Source organism: Dipodomys merriami, unplaced genomic scaffold (assembly GCF_024711535.1).
Source record: "Dipodomys merriami isolate MVZ:Mamm:240054 unplaced genomic scaffold, mDipMer1.0.p SCAF_14, whole genome shotgun sequence".
NCBI lineage: Eukaryota > Metazoa > Chordata > Mammalia > Rodentia > Heteromyidae > Dipodomys > Dipodomys merriami.
Genome location: NW_027202715.1, coordinates 16,102,417 through 16,122,800, shown reverse-complemented (window position 1 = coordinate 16,122,800; position 20,384 = coordinate 16,102,417). Strand labels below are relative to the sequence as shown.

Here is a 20,384-nt window from a genome sequence, read left to right as displayed (position 1 = left end):
AAAATTATTGTTATTATAAAGGTGATGTACAGAGAGATTACACATATAACCTGAGATTTTGTTGCTGTTGTTGTCAGTTATGGGGTTTGAGCTAGGGCCTGAGCACCATCCCTAAGTTTTTTTGCTCAAGGCTAGCACTCCACCACTTGAGCTACATGCCACTTCCAGTTTTCTGGTGGTTAATTGGAGATAAGAGTCTCAGAATGGAGCTGGGAAGGTGGCTTAGTGGTAGAGTGCTTGCCTAGAATGCATGAAGCCCTGGATTCAATTCCCCAGTACCACATAACAGAAAAAGCCAGAAGGAATGCTGTGGCTCAAGTGATAGAGTGCTATCCTTGGGCAAAAAGAAGCTCAGGGACAGTGCATAGCCCCTGAGTTCAAGCCCCAGGACTGGCAAAAAAAAAAAAAAAAAAAAAGAGTCTCACGGACTTTTTTGCCCTGGCTGGCTTCAAGCGGTGATCCTCAGATCTCAGCCTTTTTTTTTTTTTTTTTTTTCTTGGTCCTGTCATGGGGCTCAAACTCTGGGCCTGGGCACTGTCCCTCAGCTCTTCAGCTCAAGGCTAGCACTCTACCACTTGAGAAAAGTTGGTCGATTTTACTCAGAAGCATCTCACCACTAACTAAAACAATGAAGGGCATCACTAGTTTGGTAGATAATTGGTAGATAATTACTCACTGTCACTTGGCATTAGAGAAATACAAACTAAGTCTTCAATGAGAGCCCAGTCACTAGAAGAAGTAGGCTGCCTGTGTCATAGGATTCTGAGAGTTCTCTACATATTCTAGATACTAGATCCTAATGGCATACATGTCTATACCATATATATGTGGTGCTCCACCAATTGAGCCATAGCTCCACTTCTGGCATTTTGCTGGTTAACTAGAAATAAGAGTCTTACTTTCCTGCCAGGCTGGCTTTGAACCTTCATCCTCAGATCTCAGCCTCACAAGTAGCTAGGATTACAGGCATGAACCAGTGGCCCCTGGCTAATGTGCCATTTTAAATGCTTTGTCATTTCTTTTATTATGTTTGAGTTATTTCCTTAGTTGTTTGTTGTTGGGTTATAATTAACAAAGTAGAACAATGTAATTCAGATAAATAGAAGCTAAAGTTCAATAGAATATTAAAAAAATCACCTCTCTGATGGTCTTCTGCCTCTCCTTTGTGTGGTTATTGTTATAAAATTTGCATTTTATACACTGTATGCCCATCAATACATGTTTATTTACTTATTTGTTTTACTAATACACATATATAATTCTTGTCTCATGCACTTGTTATTTAATTCAAACAGGAGAAATATTACATTTAAGCACACAGTATAGTCTATTGTCTTGTATTTAGCTCTATGGCTGTGCTTCATTTTTCCTGTGCATTCAAGTTGTTTTTTTGTGACCTTTGATTTCAGCGTGAAGGACTTTCTCAAGTTGTTCTTGTAAAGCGAGTCTCCTAGCAACAGGTTCTGTTTTTATTTATCTGGCTAAATTCTCCTCCTCTTTTGTTCCTTTTTCTCTTTTCCTTTCTTCTATTTCTTATTTTAGAGACAATGCTGCCTACAGAGCCCATGCTAACCTTCAGTTCCTTTTGTAACCCAGACTGGCCTTCACCTTAAGATCCTCTTGCCTTAGCCTCTGTGATGCTAGGATTACAGTCCTGTACCACCACAGCCAGCTGAAAATCTATATTCTTTGGCCCTGCAATTTCTGTTCAAGCTGGGCCCTGGTGGCTCACACCTGTAATCCTAGATACTCAGGAGGCTGAGATCTGAGGATTTCCGTTCAAAGCCAGTCCGGGCAGGAAAGTCCAAGAGACTCTTATCTCCAATTAACCACTCAGAAAACTGGAAGTGGTGCTATGGCTCAAGTGGTAGAGTACTAGCCTTGAGCTGAAGAATTGAGGGACAGCGCCTAGGCCAAGAGTTCAAGCCCCACGACCAACCAAAAAAAAAATTTCTGTTCAACTCTCTTAGTGGTCATTTCATGATTGAACTCTTTTTATTTTTTGTTGGTCATGGAGCGTAAACTCAGGGCTTGGGCGTGTCTCTGAGCTCTTTTGCTCAAGGCTAGTGCTCTACTTTGAGCCACAACTCCACTTCCAGTTTTGGGGTGGTTAATTTTTGGAGAGAAGAGTCCCACAGATTTTTCTGCCTGGCCTGGCTTCAAACCGAGATCCTCAGATCTCAGCTTCCTGAGTAGCTAGGATTACAGGCGTGAGCCACCAGTGCCCCGCTCACTTTTTTCCTTCCTTTTAAACAAGCCTCTTAGTCTCTGGGGGCTTTGTGTGCTGGGTCATCTTTCAGCTTCCAGGTAGGCAATTGACAACTCTGCCCTAGTTTTTAACCTCCTTCCTGTTCAGGGCCTCAAAGTCAGCCGGTACGCATGTCCTGTACAGGCTCCAGGCATCCTCAGGGCTTTCCTGAACCCTGAGTATGAGTGTTACCTTCTAGAAACCCAAGGATGCACGGCAGCATTTGGAAGTCCCTGCAGATGTCTCATTACACAACTTAGTGTTTTTGGCTAGCCCACTACTGGCTGCAGCTGTTCATGGTTCAGCATCTGTAAAGGCAAGGGCCTATAGTTGCTCTCTTTTAACAAATTATTGTTATTATAAAGGTGATGTACAGAGGGGTTACAGTTACATAATTCAAGTAATGAGTACATTTCTTTCTGGACAATGCCATCCCTTCCCTCGCTTTCTCCCAGTTTTCCCCTCGCATCCTCACCTACAAGTTGTATAGTTCATTTCAACATAGTGTCTAGTACTACTACTGCCTTTGTTCACCCTTTGTTATTATTGCACGTGTGTGTGTGTGTGTGTGTGTACGCGCGTGCACACAAGCGTGCTGGTATTGAGCTTGAACGTAGGTTCTGGGTGCTGTCCCTTAGCATTTTTGCTCAAGGCTGGTGCTCTATCACATGAACCACTCATCTATTTCTGGCTTTGTGCTAGTTAATTGGAGATGTGGGTCTTCCAGACTTTCCTGTTCAGGCTGGCTTTGAACTGCAATCCTATATCTCAGCCTTCCCAGTAGCTGAGCTTACAGATATGAGCCACTCATCCCTGGCCTTATGGCTTCTCCTTTTCATATCCGAATTCCAGAACCACTCTTTTGTGTTTTGGGGCCATTATGAAATAAAGATGATTTTCTTTCTCTTTCTTCTTCTTCTTCCTTTTTCTTTTTGTCTGTCTTGGGGTTTGAGCTCAGGGCATGGGCACTGTCCTTGAGTTTCTTTTGTTCAAGGCTAGTGCTCTATCACTTAAGCCACAGCCCTCCTTCTGGCTTTTTCTGTTTATGTGGTACTGAGGAATTGAACCCTGGACTTCATGCATGCTAGTCAAGCACACATCCTAGCCTAAGGATAATTTTCACACTAGCATTACAGTGTTGCCACAGTAGATCTGATCACCAAGATGGCTGTTGAGTGACTATTGGCTGGATGGTGTACACAGTGTGGAAGCTTTGCATGAAGTGGTGCTTTACCTTCCAGGTGGGGTAGAGTGAAACATGATGTGAACATAAGGAGTGTTTGCTTTTCACTTAATATTTTCAGGCTAAAGTTGACTATGGCTAACTGAGTCATAGAAAGCAGAATGAGGGCCTAGGGCATATACAGTATGGAACTAACAACATAATTGTTTGTTTGTTTTTTGTTGGTCCTGGGGTTTGAACTTAAGGCCTGGGTGCTGTCCCTAAGCTCTTTTTGCTCAAAGTTAGCCCTCTACCACTTTGAGCAATAGTGCCATTTCCAGTTTTCTGCTGGTTAATTGGAGGTAAGTGTCTCACAAATTTTCCTGCCTGGGCTGGCTTGAAACCCGGATCCTCAGATCTCAGCCTCCTGAGGAGCTAGGATCACAGGTATGAGCCACTGTGCCCAGCTTTAGATTTTATTTTGTCTTATTTGTTGTTCAGAGGCTTTGAACTAAGGGCCTTCTATTAGTTAGCCATGCCATATGTCCAATGCACTGTCAGGTTAAATGCACTGTCAATTTACAAACAAGGAGAGTAGCTTAGCACCAGTGGCTCATACCTGTAATACTAGCTTCTTAGAAGACGGAGATCTGAGGATCTCAGCTTGAAGTCAGCCTGGCCACACCAATCTTTAAGACTCTTGTCTCTAATTAACCAACAAAAAAGCTGGAAGTGGAGCTGTGGCTCAAGTGGTAGAGCCCCAGCCTTGAGCAAAGAAGCTAAGGGACAGTGCTCAGGTAGTGAGCTCAAGCCCCAGTAGGGGACCAAAAAAAAAGTCAAGTAAAGTAAACTAAAGGAGCAAATGGTGATGGTCTGACACAGACCTGGCAGGCTCCCAGTCTTGCTCTTCTCCCCTTCCCTGGAGCCCAGGGCCTTTCCCTCCTCTGGTCTGGTTGGAGAATGAGTTTCCTTGTCTGCAGCTGTGGAATCACCCTCCCTCCTGCAGGGTACCCCAGGATGTGTGAGGCTTCACAGGGGTGGGAGGTGGTAGGTGTGCACTCTCTCAGCTCTGTGTCCCAGAGCTCAGCTCTGGGTGGCCACACAGTAAGACCAGGACTCGGGGGGGTCGGGGGGGGCTGGCCTGGGAGCTGCACCTGTCTGGGTAAAAGGAGCAGGTATAGTGATACTTTACCCAGCAGCACTGCTCTTGAGAGCCTGTGATTCTGGAAGTGACTGAGAACGTCTCCAGAACATTACTGTCTGCTCTGAAATGGGGCACAGCAGCCCATGTGGACTTGAACTGATTCAGGTTATCTCACATCCGGTGGACACTGGCTGCTTTTCCACCAGGAGCAGGTGAACAGAGGTGAACAGAGATGCAAATGGAAAGCAGTGCGTATCTTGGTCCTGTTAAACCCTGCGGAGGTGGGGTTCAAAACATCTGCCCAGGGCCTGCTTGCCCACTCTCTGCTGGTGTGTTAGTGGCTGCCCACGGGTGCTGGGGGTGGGCTCCATGTGTCTTTGCCTCAGGACCTGCAGGAGAGGGAGGTACAGGTCAGGTGCAGGAGGCTGACTGTGAGGCCCCGGTGGAGGAGTTCTGGAGAGGAGAACACGGCTGGTCTGGCTTTCTGGCTGAATGGGGAGTGTCCTGGGCCCCTGGTGAACTAAGTGCCAGCATGAACAGGCAGGGACTATAGGTGAGAAGTTGGGGCCTCCTGGAGAAAGGCAGACTTGGGGTTCTCTTTCTAAAAATTGGGAAAAGGAAGCAAAAGAGTCAGGAAGCTGTAAAAGAAGGATTCAGGTCAGGAAGATTCTGGGGTCTGGAGAAACACAGAGGCTGAGAGAAAATGGAGGCAGAGCAGGGGAAGAAGAAGGAAGCAAGACACAATAGCATAGCAGTGGGGTCAGGAGACTAGCCTCCCTTTGAAGAGGAGGATGGTATGGAAGTGTGGACAAGAGACACCCCCCCCAACCCCCCTACCCCACTCTGGAGGCAGAGAGCAGCTCAGGAGCCTGAGGAGGGAGGAGAGGGAGTTTGGGGGCTGCCCACAGGCAAAAGAAAAGCTAAAGCCCAGTGAGACAAGAGCAGGCTAGCCCTGAGACATCCCTCACCCCCCAGTAACAAGGCCAGGCTGGCCCTCCCCCCCCTCCCGCCCCAGCAAAGCCAACAAGGCAAGGCAAGGCTGGCTCTGCCCTACCACTCAGCAGTTCTGGGGACTTCAGGTGTGAACGCACATGGGGAGTCCTGTGGACAGCAGCTAGCTGGCCTGTGACAGGAGAGAGCAGGGGGTCTGTGCCTACCCCCTCACCATCCCTAGAAGCTTGTACAACCCTGCACTCAGCCACACTGCTGGACAACTAGATAAGAAACCAGGCCAGGTGGGGCTCCAAGATCCCCCTGGCTTTCCCAGTGGCATAGAACAGGGCAGGGTGGGCTGGGCTGGAGGTCTAGGGAGGGCGTGGCCCCAAAGGCTCTACCTCTGCCTGGCTGTTCTACAGGTGCTTGGGGCAGCCTCCTGTCTCCATCTGGCCCATTTCCCACCCCAGGAAGGGAAACTGAGGCCAGAGAAGGCAGGGCAGATAAAGGCCATGCCTTCTCTACCCCTCAGAAGTCCCAGGTTGGCCTCTGTCCACACACAGCAAACAAAACACCCAGATTCCACCTGAATCCTGCGTGGAAATTGCCCTTTGGGGCCAAAGGCCATGGATAGAGAGATGAGAAGGCCAGCTTCCACTTCGCTTGTCCTGGGCACATTCTACCTTGTACCTGGCCACATGGACTGAGGCTAGATAGGGCACAGGTGACTGTGACACATCTGAATTCTACCTCTGAAGGCTATGAGAGAGCAGGTGGGAGTTCCCTTCTAGAAGATTCTAGAGTGGAGAGGAGAAGGGAGAGGCCAGATGCTGTTGCTCACACTGCCTCTCCACCCAGTGGCCTCAGGCTTTCTCTTGTAGGATCAGAAGTTGCTAGCCCAGGTGGAGAAACTGAGGCCCACAAAGGAGAAAGGACTTTTCCAGGGCCCCACAACAAGCCCTGAGCACTTACTCAATGCACTGGTCATTCTGTCCCTGCCCTCAGGGCCATTGTCTGTAGGACCTATTGATTGAGGCTCGATGGCTTGGCTTTGAGTCCCTTAGTCTTTTGTGCCAGAAGAAACAATTTAGGAATTCCAGTTTCTGTTTATTCTTCTTGAAAACAAAAAGGTGTGTGTGTGTGTGTGTGTGTGTGTGTGTGTGTGTGTGTGTGTGTGTGTGTGTGTGTGTGTGTGTGTGTGTGTGTGTGTATGCATGTACATGGGCATGTGTATCAATACTGGGATTTGAACTCAAGGTCTGCCTGGACTCTGTCCCTGAGCTTTTTTGCTCAAAGCTAGTGCTCTACCACTTGTACCACAGCTCTGCTTCCAGCTTTCTCCCCCCGCCCCCGGGTTTTTGCTCGTTAGTTGTAGCTAAGAGTTTCATTGATTTCCCTGCCCAAGCTGGATTTGAACCATGATCCTCTGGACTAGTCAGAGCCAGCAGCATCTGGTGGACTGACCTGTCTGGAGGAAGCTTCCAGGCCTACAGTCTTGCCCTTTCTTACTTCCTGCATCCCTGACTACCTTGAGATGCCCTGAGTCCTGGCCAGGGGAGGGTGGGTGGGCACTGGGCCCACTGGCTTGAGGAACCAGTTGAGAGCAAGTGTGGGATTCCTCTGTAGGAAGAGTTTTGGGGAGACACCAGCCTCCTATTAGCTTCCATGGGGATAGAGGGAGGAAGAGGCAGATGGTGGATCTACAGGAGGTCTCCTGTGAGAAGGGAAAATTCCACTCAGACATTTTGGTGCCTTTCCCAAAGGAGCGCATGCGTGGGGATGGGTAGCAGCTTCTATGGCTGCTGGAAGGGGTCTGCCTGCTGCTTAGGTCTCCCTCCCTTGCCTTCTTCTGGGCAGTCCTGGTCCAGGAGGCGGGATGTGGGCGAGGATAATGTGTGGGCTAGGGCACGGCCGAGGATCCACAACTACAGCAGGTATAAGCTCACAGATGGGCCAGAATGGTGGCCAGCATTGGGCACATTAGAGCCTCCTGCTGTCTCTGCAGGGGCTCATGGGTCACTGTGACCAGACACTGCTGGGAAATGCTGCGTCCACTGATTCCTGCAGAATACTGCTGCCAAACACAGGTGCCAAGTTGAGGAGTAAGTGGTCTCTGCTCAGCAGCCATGCCCCTTGGGCCAGAGTACATTGTGTGTGTGTGTGTGTGTGTGTGTGTGCCAGTCCTAGGGTTTGAATTAAGTGCTTGGGCACCAATCTTAAGCTTTTTTTCCCCCCCCTCAAGATTAGTGCTCTATCACTTGAGCTACAGCTCCACTTCTGGCTTTTTGGTGGTTCATTAGAGATAAGAATCTCATGGACTTTCCTGCTTGGGCTGGCTTCAGATCTCAGCCTCCTGAGTGGCTAGGATCACAGGTGTGAGCCACTGGTGCCTGGCTTGGCTCTGAGCATTTCTTCCAGGCCTACATCCAGGAGGAACTTCTAGGCCTGTATGCTTTGAATCCATGGCACAATAGGGCCAGGCTCCTTTGTGACTGTCTAGTAACACTGCCCCATCTGCAGCCCTGGCACCAGCCCTGGCACAGCCTGCCGCCTCAGCTTTGCTTTCCAGTGGGTGTACAGAGATCCCACGGTGGTTCTCGTTTGCTTCCCTCATGATGAAGGAAGATGTGTGTTTTTCCCTTAGGTTTATTGTTATTTGTGAAAAATCTCTTCAGGTCTTTAGTCCATTACAAAAAAAATTGGATCTTTTGATTGGTTTTTAAATTGTTATTATAAAGATGATGTAGAGAAGAATTACAGTTACATAAGTCAGGTAAAGAGTACATTCCTTTTTGGACAGTGTCATCCCTTCCTTTAACTCTCTCCCAGGTTTTTCCTCTCATCCCCACCCATGAGTTGTGTAGTTCATTTTCCATACAGTGTCCAGTGAGCTTTCTGAGTCTTTTGACTTGAGTTGCTAGTCCATGGCAGATGAGTGCTCAGGTAAATACCTCTATACCTGTATCCATTTCCACAGTTATCACAGTTATCACCATGCCCACTTCCATATCTACTTTCTATCCTATCTATACACACATGATACACACATGCTCCACAGCCAGACTCATGTGCCCATGTAAGTAGACATGCTGTGGTCATGGGTTGCAGCAGTGAACAAAGACTTTCCCTCCATGGAGCCCACAATCTCTTTAGAAAAGATTGCTGAGGAAATAGATGGTGTCAGATTCTGTAGTCCTAGCTACTCAGGAAGCTAAGATCTAAGGATCATGGTTCAAAGCCTGGCCGGGCAGGAAAGGCCATGAGACTCTTATCTCCAATCAATCACAAGAAGACTGAAAGTGGAGCTGTGGCTCAAAGTGATAGAATATCAGCCTTGAGTGAAAGAGCTCAGGGATATCACCTAGGCCCTGAGTTCAAGCCCAATGTCCCCCCCCCCCCCCCCGCAAAGTGTTCTAGATCTCACTCCCATCTTGTATTGTCTATAGTAAGGAGGGAGGCGCCTTGTTTTTCTGAAGGCCCCAGCAGAAGTCCGCTGATGTCACCACACATGAGTTCTCCATTTACCAGCCCTCCCTGCCCCCAACAGAAGGACACGGAGCAGGGGTCAGCCTCCCTGGGGTATTCAACACCAGTGCGTGGCATCAGGTACACATAGGAATTCTGCCATCAGACAAGAAAGCCATTAGTCAACTGGCTAGTGTGTGGCACAGAGGTTGATGGGGGAGAATAGGGTGAACTGGTGCTGGTGCTGGGTAGGGGCCTGTGCTTCTTCCTCATTTGCTCCCCTGGGGGGGAGGCCCAGCCCAGGGCCAGCTCTGGCTAAGTCCCAGGAGGAGGAGGGCAGAGCTGAGGTGGGGCACTTGTGTCCAGACCCCAGATGCTTTTGGGGAAGCCAACCCCCCAAATCCCTCCAGACAGAAGTAACAGTCTAGGAAGACAACCTAGGAGCTAGGCTTGTTGGCAGTTAAGACAGCAGGCAAAAGAGAAGGGAATGGGCACAGTGGCTGACACCTGTCATCTTAGCTACTTGGGAGGCTGAGTTCTGAGGATCAAGGTTCGAAGCCAGTACAGGCAGGAAAGTCCATGAGATTCTTATCTCCAATGAACCAGCAAAAAGCTGGAAGTGGAGCGATGGCTGAACTGGTAGCCTGTGCTGGAAGAAGAGGGGGCTGCTGTACCAGGCTTTCCGGAGAGCAGGCGTCTGGGTTGGGTTGGTGGGGGGTGGACTTGGTCACCGTTGGTCAGCCTCTCTGGGTGTCCATCCAGGAGTACCTCTCTCTCTCTCTCTCTCTCTCTCTCTCTCTCTCTCTCTCTCTCTCTCTCTCTCTCTCTCTCTCTCTCTCTCTCTCTCTCGGGGTCAGCTCTGACTGCGGCAGAACTTGCTGGAACGCTTAGCCTCTGTCTGGCGGGACCTCCAGCGTTGCGGACCCGGACACTCGGATCCGGGTTTTTCTGGGTGCGCAATGACATCCGCTTGTCAGGGGCGCCCCTCGTGGTTTAGACTAGCACCCCCGTGTTTACTGGGGCGATGGAAGGGCGGAGAAGTCGTTGGAAGGCTTCAAGCTGGGTCCGCGCGGCGTGAGCTCCCCATGGGGGAGGATCTGTGGGCCCCGGGGCATGGGGGGAGGGGAGAGGAGAGGCCAGCGGGGACGCGAAGGGAGAAGGGGACGAAGGTCCAGCAGGATCGCTCCCACGTTCCCCCCCCCCCCCCCGTGCTGTGTGATCAGCCAGGCACCCCAGGATAAAGCCGGTGTCCCGCCACCCGCCCACGGGGACCCCTCGCCGCGCCCCACCCTCGGCCACCAGCCCTGCCGCATCCTCGCCCCAGGCCCCGCCCTATCCAGGGGTCCGGCTCCGCCCACCTCAGCCCAGACCCCGCCCATCCTGGGCCCCGCCCCATTCACAGACCCCCCCCATCCCCACCTAGGCCCCGCCCATCTCCAGCTCGGCCTCCTCCGGCCCCGCCCATCCCCGCCTGTCCCGCCCCATCCTCGGCCACGCCCCATCCCCTGCCACGGCTCCGCCCAGGTCGGGCTGGCGGGGTCACTGGGGTCTCTCCTCCCTCTGAGACCTGCAGGCCCCGCCCATGGACTAGAGGACGGTGACACGGGGGTCGGTGATCCGGGAGGGGCGGCGACACCGGGGGAAGCGGCGACACCGGGGGGCGGAGGCCCTGGGTGCTCAGGGTCGGGTCCCGGGACGCGCGGCGCGGCCGCCCGCACGTGTCCGCCACGGCAGGTAGGGCGAGCCTAGCAGGTGGAGGTGGCGGGTCCGGTCCCACCTGCCGGAGGCCGCAGCCTAGGCTGCAGGAAGACCTTGGGCTGGGCTTGGGGGACCCCGGGCGCAGGAAAGGGGCGATGTTCGGGAGCCCCCGGGGGCTCTGGACGACTGCCCAGGTGGGCCCCGCCCCAGCTGCCCGGTCCCTGCCCGCCGTGGCCGGACCGCTGGCGTACAGGCGCCCAGGCCGGTCAAGCGGGACCGGCCCGGATGGTTCCCCAGCCCTCCAGGACTCAGAGCACCTATTTGCCCCAGGAAGGAGGAGGTGCTTGGAGAGGGGCTCCTGTGGGTGAGGGAGCCAGGGCTGTGCACAAACAGGGTCTGGGTGTGGGCTATGCCCCAAATGCGAGGGTGTTTAAAGAGAGATTAGGCAGCCGGCACTGGCTGTCATCTTGGCTACTCAGGAGGCTGAGATCTGAGGATCATGATTCAAAGCAGGAAAGTCAGACTCATCTTCAGTTAACCCTCAAAACGCTGGAAGTAGAGCTGTGGCTGGAGACAGGGCCCAGGAAGGGGGAAAGTAAAGGGAGAGGATTGAGTTCAAGTCCCAGGGCTGGTACACACTCACACATACACACACACACACACAACCTAGTGTGACTTACACAGATCCAATCACTGTTAAAATACTGAGGCTTTGCCCAGCTCTGCTGTACTCCCTGGGGCCAGCCATGACAGCTCTACAAGCTGGTGAGTGTCCAGCATGCTGACCACTGAGGGTGGTCCCTGAGGACCTGACCAGAAAGGAGCAGCAGGGAGGGACCAGGTAGGGGAAGGGGCGCCAGGTTTGGAGGGGGAGGCCACCTTTCATGTCCAGGGCCAGGTTGGAAGCCAGGGTGTCAGGATGTGGGGTCTCTGTGGGGCGCGCACGGCTCCAGAGGGGCTCTCTGACTAGTGCTGGCTGTCTAGGACAGTCACCAGCCATTGCAGTGGGCTGGGGCCACTGATCAGGCCTCTGACTTGGGAGGTAGGTGAGGAGGGGTAACTGGAATGCGTTCTGCTGGTAAAACCAAGAAGTTTTGCTACTGGACTTTGCTCTGGGTACCGGGAAGGAAGGACCACTGGAAGCCTGGGTTGCTGTATAAAGTCTAGCCCTGCTTCTTTTGGTTTTGTTTTATGTCAGTACTGGGACTTGAACTCATGGCCTTAGCACTGGCCCTTAGCTTTTTTGCTCACAGCTAGTACTCTAGCACTTGAGCCAAACCACCACTTCTGACTTTTGAGTCTCGCATACTTTCCTGTCCAGGCTGGTTTCAAACTGTGATCCTCAGATCTCAGCCTCTAGAGTAGCTAGGATTATAGGACTTAGCAACCAGCCCCTGGCCTGGCTTCTTGTTTTACATGTTAGGGAAACTGAGGCTCAACAAGGCTATGAGTACATGAAGTCAGCCAGGAGGTCCTTACTCCAGTGTGCTTCTGCTAGTTCAGGTTATGGATTGCCTTCCCCTGTGGGTACAGGCTCAGGGGGAGGCCCAGGCAGACCCCTGGGTGACTGGGATGCGTGGTGGGTTGGGGGGCAGCATGGGGTGCTGCGGGGTCCTCTGTGCCCTTGTGACCCTAGCCCTGTGACCCATGTGATCCTTTTTTTTTTTTTTTTTTTGTCAGTTGTGGGGCTTGAACTCGGCCTGGGCGCTGTCTCTGAGCTCTTCAGCTCAAGGCCAGTGCTCTACTACTTTGAGCCACAGTGCCACTTCTGGTTTTCTGGTGGTTAATTGGAGATAAGAGTCTCATGGGCTGGGAAGGTGGCTCAGTGGTAGAGCGCTTGCCTTGCATGCATGAGGCCCTGGGTTCAATTCCTCAGCACCACATAAGCAAAAAGAAAAAAGCCAGAAGTGGCGCTGTGGCTCCAGTGGTAGAGCGCTAGCCTTGAGCTGAAGAGCTGAGGGACAGCGCCCAGGCCCAGAGTTCAGGCCCCACAACTGGACCAAAAAAAAAAAAAAAAAGAAAGAGTCTCATGGACCTTCTTGCCCAGCCTGGCTTTGAACTGTGATCCTCAGATCTCAGCCTCCTGAGTAGCTAGGGTTACCTTTATGACCCACCAGCACAGCTTTTTGCTGGCATGCCCACTTGTAGCAGCGGGTCCCCCACCCCGTCACTTGCACAGTAGCTCAGCCCTTCCACAGACAGGAAGCCAGGGTTCCTGAGGCCCTGCCCCTGAGATCGGGCCTGGGGGACGCCGAACCCGGCTGTGTGGCCAGACACAGGCTAGTGACCTGCTCGGTCACCAGGAATGGTGGGTCCCTGCAACAAGGCTATGAGTCCTGCAGAGATAGATGTCGAAGGAGAGGGACACACACACACACACACACACACACACACACACACACACACACACACACACACACACACTGATAGACACAGAGACATCAGCACAGAGGACACATACAGAGACCCAGGGTCTCTCTCTCTCTCTCTCTCTCTCACACACACACACATACACACTGATAGACACAGAGACATCAACACAGAGAACACACACACACACACACACACACACACACACACACTGACACAGACATAACCAATAAACAGAAAGGGACATACAGACACAGATATAGGGACACACAGACACAGGGACACACACACACACAGACACAGAGAAGGGACACACATAAACATGGTCAGACTAAAGATACACAACAGAGACACACATAATGAGGGACAGACACAGAAGTTCACACCAACACACTTAGACTAGAAATACATTCAGACATGTACAGACTGATTCTTACACAGACACAGTCACAAAATACCACACAAGCAGATCCACAAGGAGAACACACACACACACAGGTGCACACAGAGACATGTGCCGAGATAAGCACACAGACATGGAAACACAGACACAATCAGAAGCACATCTGGACACACACAGATTCATATACACAGACACTTAATCACAAGAAACCACACATAACCCAGTGCTGGGGCTCACGCTTGTAATCCCAGCTACTCAGGAGGCTGAGATCTGAGGACCCCTGTTTGAAGCCAGTCTGTTTAGGAAAGTCTGTGAGACTTTTTTTTCTCCAATTAACCACCAAAAAGCCAGAAGTGCAGCTGTGGCTTAAGTGGCAGAGCTCCAGACTCAAGTGAAAAAATTAAGGGACAGTTAAGGGCCCCAGGCCCTGGGTTCAAGCCCCAGTACACACACACACACACACACACACACACACACACACACACACACACACACACACACAAATACTGCAGACTTCATTTTCCTGATATAGTTATGTTTCTTAGAGCATTTTTCTCGGTATCCATGGGCAAGAATTCATACATACTTCCTGTTTAGAGACACATCTGTCACATTTATAAATCAGGGTTATGTTGGCTTCGTAAAATGAATCGGAAATTGCGTAGTTGAAATAGTTTAAATATCATATAAAATTATCTTATTCTCAAAGGCCTAAAATAATTCATTTGAGAAACTATCTCAGCCAAAGCTTGCTTTTTTATTTTCCCAGTGGTTTAGCTGGCTGTCAGTTTACTTAATTTGTACCCTGGTTATCAGTCTTTTTTGGGTTCTAAACATGTTTAGTCTATTTTGGTTATCTATATTTTCTAGAAATATCCTGGTTCAAAGAACTTTCGAATCATTTAGCTGCTTCAAAGAATCTTTTAATTCTGTATCCTCACTTAAATTCCTTTTTCCTGCCTGAAGTACTTTTTACATTCTGTCTGTCCATCTGTCAGTTGGCCCCTCCCTTCCTCCTCTTCGAAATTGCCAGGGTTCAATGATCTCTCCTGCCTTTCCTCCTCCTCTTCCACCCCCCCCCCACTCCTCTTCCCTCCTTTTCTCCTCCCCTCCCTTCTCTTCTTTTCCTCTTCTCCCCCTCACCCCCACTGGACTACATCTCAAAGAATCAGTTCTTGAATTAAAAAAAAAGAGCAGGTCTACTCTCTTTTCTTTGCTTAAATTCATTTACCATATACTTTTAGCAATTCCTTCCTCTGATTCACTTTGGTACCAACTGTTCTGCTCAGAATCTCGCCCCCCCCCTTTTTGTGTCCTTTATTTATTTATCTAGTTATTTTCTTTATTTTTGTGTGTCCTGGAGCTTGAATTCAAGTGCTGTCCCTTAGCTTTTCTTCAGTCAAAGCTGATATTCTACCACTTGAGCTACATCCCTAGTTTTGGCATTTTGCTGATTAAAGAGTCTCCCAGACTTTCCTGCCTACCCTGGTTTTGAACTCTAATCCTCATATCTCAGCCTCCTGAGTAGCTAGGGATTACAAGTGTGAGCCACCTAGAGTGTCCAGCTAGGAATTTTATTTTATTTTTGTCTGTTGTGGGGCTTGAACTCAGGGTCTGAGTGCTGTTCCTAAGCAATTTTTGCTCAAGGCTAGAGCTCCACCACTTTGAGCTACAGCTCTAATTCTGGTTTTTGAATGTTTAAATTGGAGATAAAAGAGTCTCATAGGAACTTTTTTTTTTTTTGGAGCTGGCTTCAAACCATGGTCTTCAGATCTCAGCCTCCTGAGTAGCTAAGATTACAAGTATGAGCCATTGGTGCCTGGCTTTTATTTGCTTTTTAAACACCAAGGAAAAATAACTGTTCTTTTTCCATGTCCAACACCTAAAGACTAATGGCCAGGGAAGATTGTTCTTAGAAGGGACTACCTCACTGACCCACCCATCCACAAACCCATTCACTCATCCATCCATCCACTCATCACCCATCCATCCACACAGCCATCCACTCAACCCTCCATCCCCCCATCCACCCATCTACCCATAAACCCACTTATCCACCCATCCACCCACACACCCATCCATCCATTCAGCCACCCACTCATCTATCCCTCCCTCCCTCCCTTGGACCCAGACTCCCAGAGCCCCCAGCTGGGATCCAGCCACCTTGTAGTCCCTCTCTGGTGACATGGTTCCTTGTGCAGGCACAACTGGCTGGCCTGCATTGCAGGACAGGACACAGGGGTCTACCTGGGAGGGGTTCCTCGCCTCCACATTGGGCTCTGGGAGGGGCCCCCAGATGGACAGTACCAGATGGAATAGGAGTCCACACTCTGCCCTTGAGGGGATCCCTAACAATGAAAAGACATATAAACTGGTTTGCTAGGTTTGCTAGCTCTCGTGTGTGTGTGTGTGTGTGTGTGTGTGTGTGTGTGTGTCTGTGTGTGTGTGTGTACATGTGAAAGTCTTGGGGCTTGAACTCAGGACCTAAGCACTGTTCCTTAGGTTTTTGTTGTTGTTGTTCAAAGCTGGTGCTCTACCACTTAAGCCACAGTTCCACTTTTAGCTTTTTGCTGGTTAATTGGAGATAAGAGTCTCACAGACTTTCCTGCCTAGGTGGGCTTTGAACTGTTGATCCTTAGATCTCAGCTTCAGGAGTAGACCCATTAGACCCCAGTGCAGACTGTCTAGCCCCAGTGGGATCCCATGGGCTGATGCAGAGGCCAGGACATAAGGCATTTCCCCTTCCCCACCCTGGGGCATTTGGGTAGGAGGCAAATCCACCGGCTATCACCCCCTGCCCCAGCCCTGGGCCTCGAGTCTCAATAATGAGTTGGTTATTGGTAGACAAAGCCATTCTGTCCCCTGAGGAGCCATCAGAAGAAGCTGAGTGGGCAAGAAAAAGAGAAGAGGAGGAAGAAGGAAAAAAAGAGAAAAGTCTAACTTGGCAGAATGTGTAGTTAGGAGTGTGAGGAGAGGCGGCAGGATTCAAATAGCATTTGTAATAGAAAGGAATTCAGGAGGAAAAGCACATGAATTATGTGTCTAAAACAAAGCTTTAATTATCCGCATCCTGTGGTCAAGCCTTGGTGGAGCAGGCGGCAGGCGAGGTGTGGGCTGGCGCTCTGCTTCCCAGAGCAGCCACCTCCATCCTGGAGTCCAGCCTGGCCCAGGGCCCCCCCCCCCACTTGCCATGTAGGCCCATGGGGGTCCATGTAGCCCTTCTGCTCAGCTGTGGAGAATATGATTTCTTGAAGCTTCAAAATAATGTCTCAATGGTGCGGGTAGCTCATGCCTGCAATCCTAGCTACTCAGGAGGTTGAGATCTCAAGGATCACAGTTGGAAGCCAGCTGGGGCATCAAAGTCTGTGAGACTCTTAATTTCCAGTTAACCAGAAAAAAAAAAAACCAAAAAACAAGCTGCAAGTGGAGGTGTAGCTCAAGTGGCAGAGCAATGACGTTTCCTTGTTAAGGCAGGTCAGGCTTCTGAATGAATGAGTGAGGGAACAAATGAGCAAGGAGTAGGGACTCTGTGGAAAACCTCACATCCCACCCCAGCCTGGCACAAGTGACTTCTGGCATCCAGTTATCCCTCGAAGGGACATTGGGGGTCCATTTTGTTGTTGTTGTTGTTGTCCCTGGCTGAGTGGAACTCGTGTGTCACCAACCCAGGTCCAAGGGGTGCCAGCACAGCCCCTGAGTCTGCCCTATTGGTTATGCCACTGACCAGGGTGAGGGAACAAGGCCAGGCCCCTTACCTCCCCTCCTCCCCCCTCCCCGGCGCACGCCATCCCAGCTACAGAGGGGAGACTGGCGGGATGTGGAATTTTCAGTTGCTAATTGTGATGTCCTCCAGCCTGCTGAGCTAAAAATAGTTCGCAGTTTTTGTTGAGTAGGTTAAAAAATAGAAGCTCACATACGTGCTCCTCAGAAATTCATCCCCCTGCCAAGGCAAGCCTGGGAGAGTTGGGGGGCTGGCAGACCCCCCTCCAGGCAGAACCCTGGGGGCATGTGGGAAGCATACCCTGTAGGCCATTTGTGTCCTGATTTTCCAGGAAATTGCCTTCCTTCCTTCCTTCCTTCCTTCCTTCCTTCCTTCCTTCCTTCCTTCCTTCCTTCCTTCCTTCCTTCCTTCCTTCCTTCCTTCCGTCCTGTTTATTGAGCACTTTTTCTGCTCAAGGCTGGCACTCTACCACTTAAGCCACAGCCCCATCTCTGGCTTTTGGTGGTTAAGTGAAGATGAGAATCTCACAGGTTTTTCTGCTCAGGCTGTCTTCTAACCAGGATCCTCAGAGCTCAGCCTCTTGAGTACCTAGGATTACAGGCTTGAGCCACAGAACCTAACTTGGAGGGAGTGTTTTGATAGAGCCCTGTTGAGTGGAGCAGCCTGAGCCTGGGGCCTCATTCTGTTCTGAGTCTGGGTTATTCCTTTGAACCCTCACCCAGGGTTTTCCCTGGAATTCCAAGACATTTTCTTATGGGGGCGCTCCTACCACCTGGCTGGGGTCTTTTTTTCCCCCTTTGTGAGTGCGGCCGACTTCACGTGAAGGCGTGAAGGTCTGTGACTCTGCTTGTCAAGCCTGGGGAACCGCAGCCCAGGGTCCTCTCAATCATGGTTGTCACCTGCTCTACACAGCAGGGCAGGCCGGTGGGATGCATGGGGACTATGGGTCCGGAACTGTGTAGGGGCTATTCTGAAGATCACCCCCACTTGTCAGTGATAGGAGAGGGTCCTGTGCAGGAGGCTTTTGGAGCCCCCACCCCTGCAGAACGGTTAGGCTCCTCTTCCTTCATCCACCTGCGCCCTAGGCCCACTCACCCGGAAAGGGAAGAAGGGCTAGGAGAGCCTGCCCTTGCAGGCCGGCCCAGGCCTCAGGGCGCCCCTGGTGGCAGGAGTGTGAACACACTCCCAGACATAAACCTCAGAGGTCCAGGCTCACAGCTTGGACTAGGTCTACTATGCGCCCGTGTGGCAGGAGCAGGTACAGGCTCCCAGGCATAAACTTCTGAGTCCCAGTGCGCCCCCTTGTGGCAGGACTAGGAACATGGTCCAGGCAGCCCCCAGGCTGGCAGGTCTACTGCTTTGGGCATTGGGTATAATTGTGGCCAGAGGTCTTCAGACTCTCTGCAGTGTGAGGTGGTCAGCCTGCAGGCCCCAGTGGGCCAGGCCATGGTGGAGAGCTCCAGGACACCAAGACCCCCAGGATGCTCCCCTACCCACCTTAGATTCCATGCAGCCAAGAACAAGTTCCAGATCTTTCCCCACACCTTGTCATCTTGCTCTGCCTGGTGCCAAGGCCCAAACGGACCCAAGACAGCCTGACAGTGCCCAAGGTTTACCCCGTGCCCCTCTGCTCCCACCTGATCTCACAGGCTTTCCCTGAGTTTTGCAAAAACAGCTGGGCAGCTTCCAGATGCTTCCTTAGCAGGCTCCCTCAATATCTCGGCTTGGAGTCCTATTTCTCCTCACTTAGAAGCAGCAGCAACAACACATACCACCCTAGCCCAGGACATGCATGGTTGACAGTCCTCTGGCCATGGTACCGGCTTACTCCTTTCATACATATACATACCGTCCTCAGGACCTTTGCATCTCTGCTGTCCTAGGATGTTCATTTTTTTTTTCTTTTCCCTTTTTTCCTTTCTCCCCCCCCCCACCTCCCACTTCTTTATACCTGTTCTGGGGCTTGAACTCAGGGCCTTGTGCTCTTGTATGGCTTCTCTGCTACTTGAGTCACACCTTCACTTCTGTCATTTTTTCTAGTTAATTGGAAAGATAAATCTCTCAGGTTTGTCAGCCCAGGCTGGCATCAAACTGTGATCCTCAGATCTCTGCCACCTGAGTAGCTAGGATTACAGGATTGAGCACCAATGCCCAATGGCATGGCCAGTGATATCCAAGCCGCCTTGACCACAGGCTCCCTGTACTTTGCTCCTCATGTGTTCCCTAGATGTCACCTCAGGAGGCCAATTGTGTCCAAGCCTCTAGAGTGAGGCCTGACATTCATGGAGCATGTTGAAGGAGCATTTTTCAGACACAAACCATGGGAGCAGTCAGAGGGCAGACACTCACCTGCCCTTAGGTGTTGTGGGCTTTTGCAGGAGCCTCTGGGGGATAAACCACAGAGTTGGGGGCACTTTGATACCTCACACTTTCGTTCTTCTCTCCAGGAAACGATGCCCCAGACGTCCGTGGTCTTCTCCAGCATCCTTGGGCCCAGCTGTAGTGGACAGGCGAACCCCAGCATGGGGGAAAGAGGAGGTGGGGCCAGCGGCCCTGGGGACCTCATCTTCCAAGATGGACGTCTCATCTCTGGGTCCCTGGAGGCTTTGATGGAGCATCTGGTCCCCACGGTGGACTATTACCCGGATGTGAGTGCCTGGATCAGGGAGGAGGCGACAGGGAAGTATCTTCTGGAGGGAGGCAGGCTTGAACAGAGTAATAGGCATGCCCCTGCAGGGGAACTCACCATGGCCGCCCAGCCCACTTCGTAGAGCCGTCCCTGAGTGGAGAAGCTGGTTTTGTGTTCAAAATCCCTGCAGCCCCTGGAGCTCGGAGCACGGGCTGCACTGCTCTCCAGCAACCCCGTCTCCCGCTTCACCTCACTATGACATCTGCCATTCTGGAAACAGAGGAGGCGGTCCCTTGTCACGTGAGCTTTCCCCCTGCACATGAAGAGCAGGGGTCCTGAAAGGAGGTTCTCCGGGAGGCCTGACCCTGGCTGCTCATGCTGCCTGCCCCCTCCTGGAGGCAGGGTTGCGTGGTGGTCCCGGCATAGCCTTACATGCAGCATGGAGAAGTTGGACAAGAATTACCATGCTGGGTGCAGTGGCTCACACCTGTAATCTTAGCTACTCAGGAACCTGGGATCCGAGGATCATAGTTCAAGTCCAGATCAAGCAGGAAAGTCTGTGAAATTTTTATCTCTAATGAACCACCAAAAATCTAGAAATGGAGCTGTGG

General features: G+C 51.3%; 1 protein-coding gene across 1 annotated transcript in view; it reads left to right on the top strand.

The window, feature by feature from the left end:
- The window catches only part of Rasgef1a (RasGEF domain family member 1A), a 51,184-nt gene that overhangs the window by 18,049 nt on the left and 12,751 nt on the right, over positions 1-20,384 (top strand). Inside the window, exon 2 of the mRNA XM_070020833.1 lies at positions 19,592-19,792. Within this exon, the coding sequence (XP_069876934.1) occupies positions 19,598-19,792 (195 nt within the window). The 5' untranslated portion in view covers positions 19,592-19,597. The remainder of the gene's footprint in view (positions 1-19,591; positions 19,793-20,384) is intronic.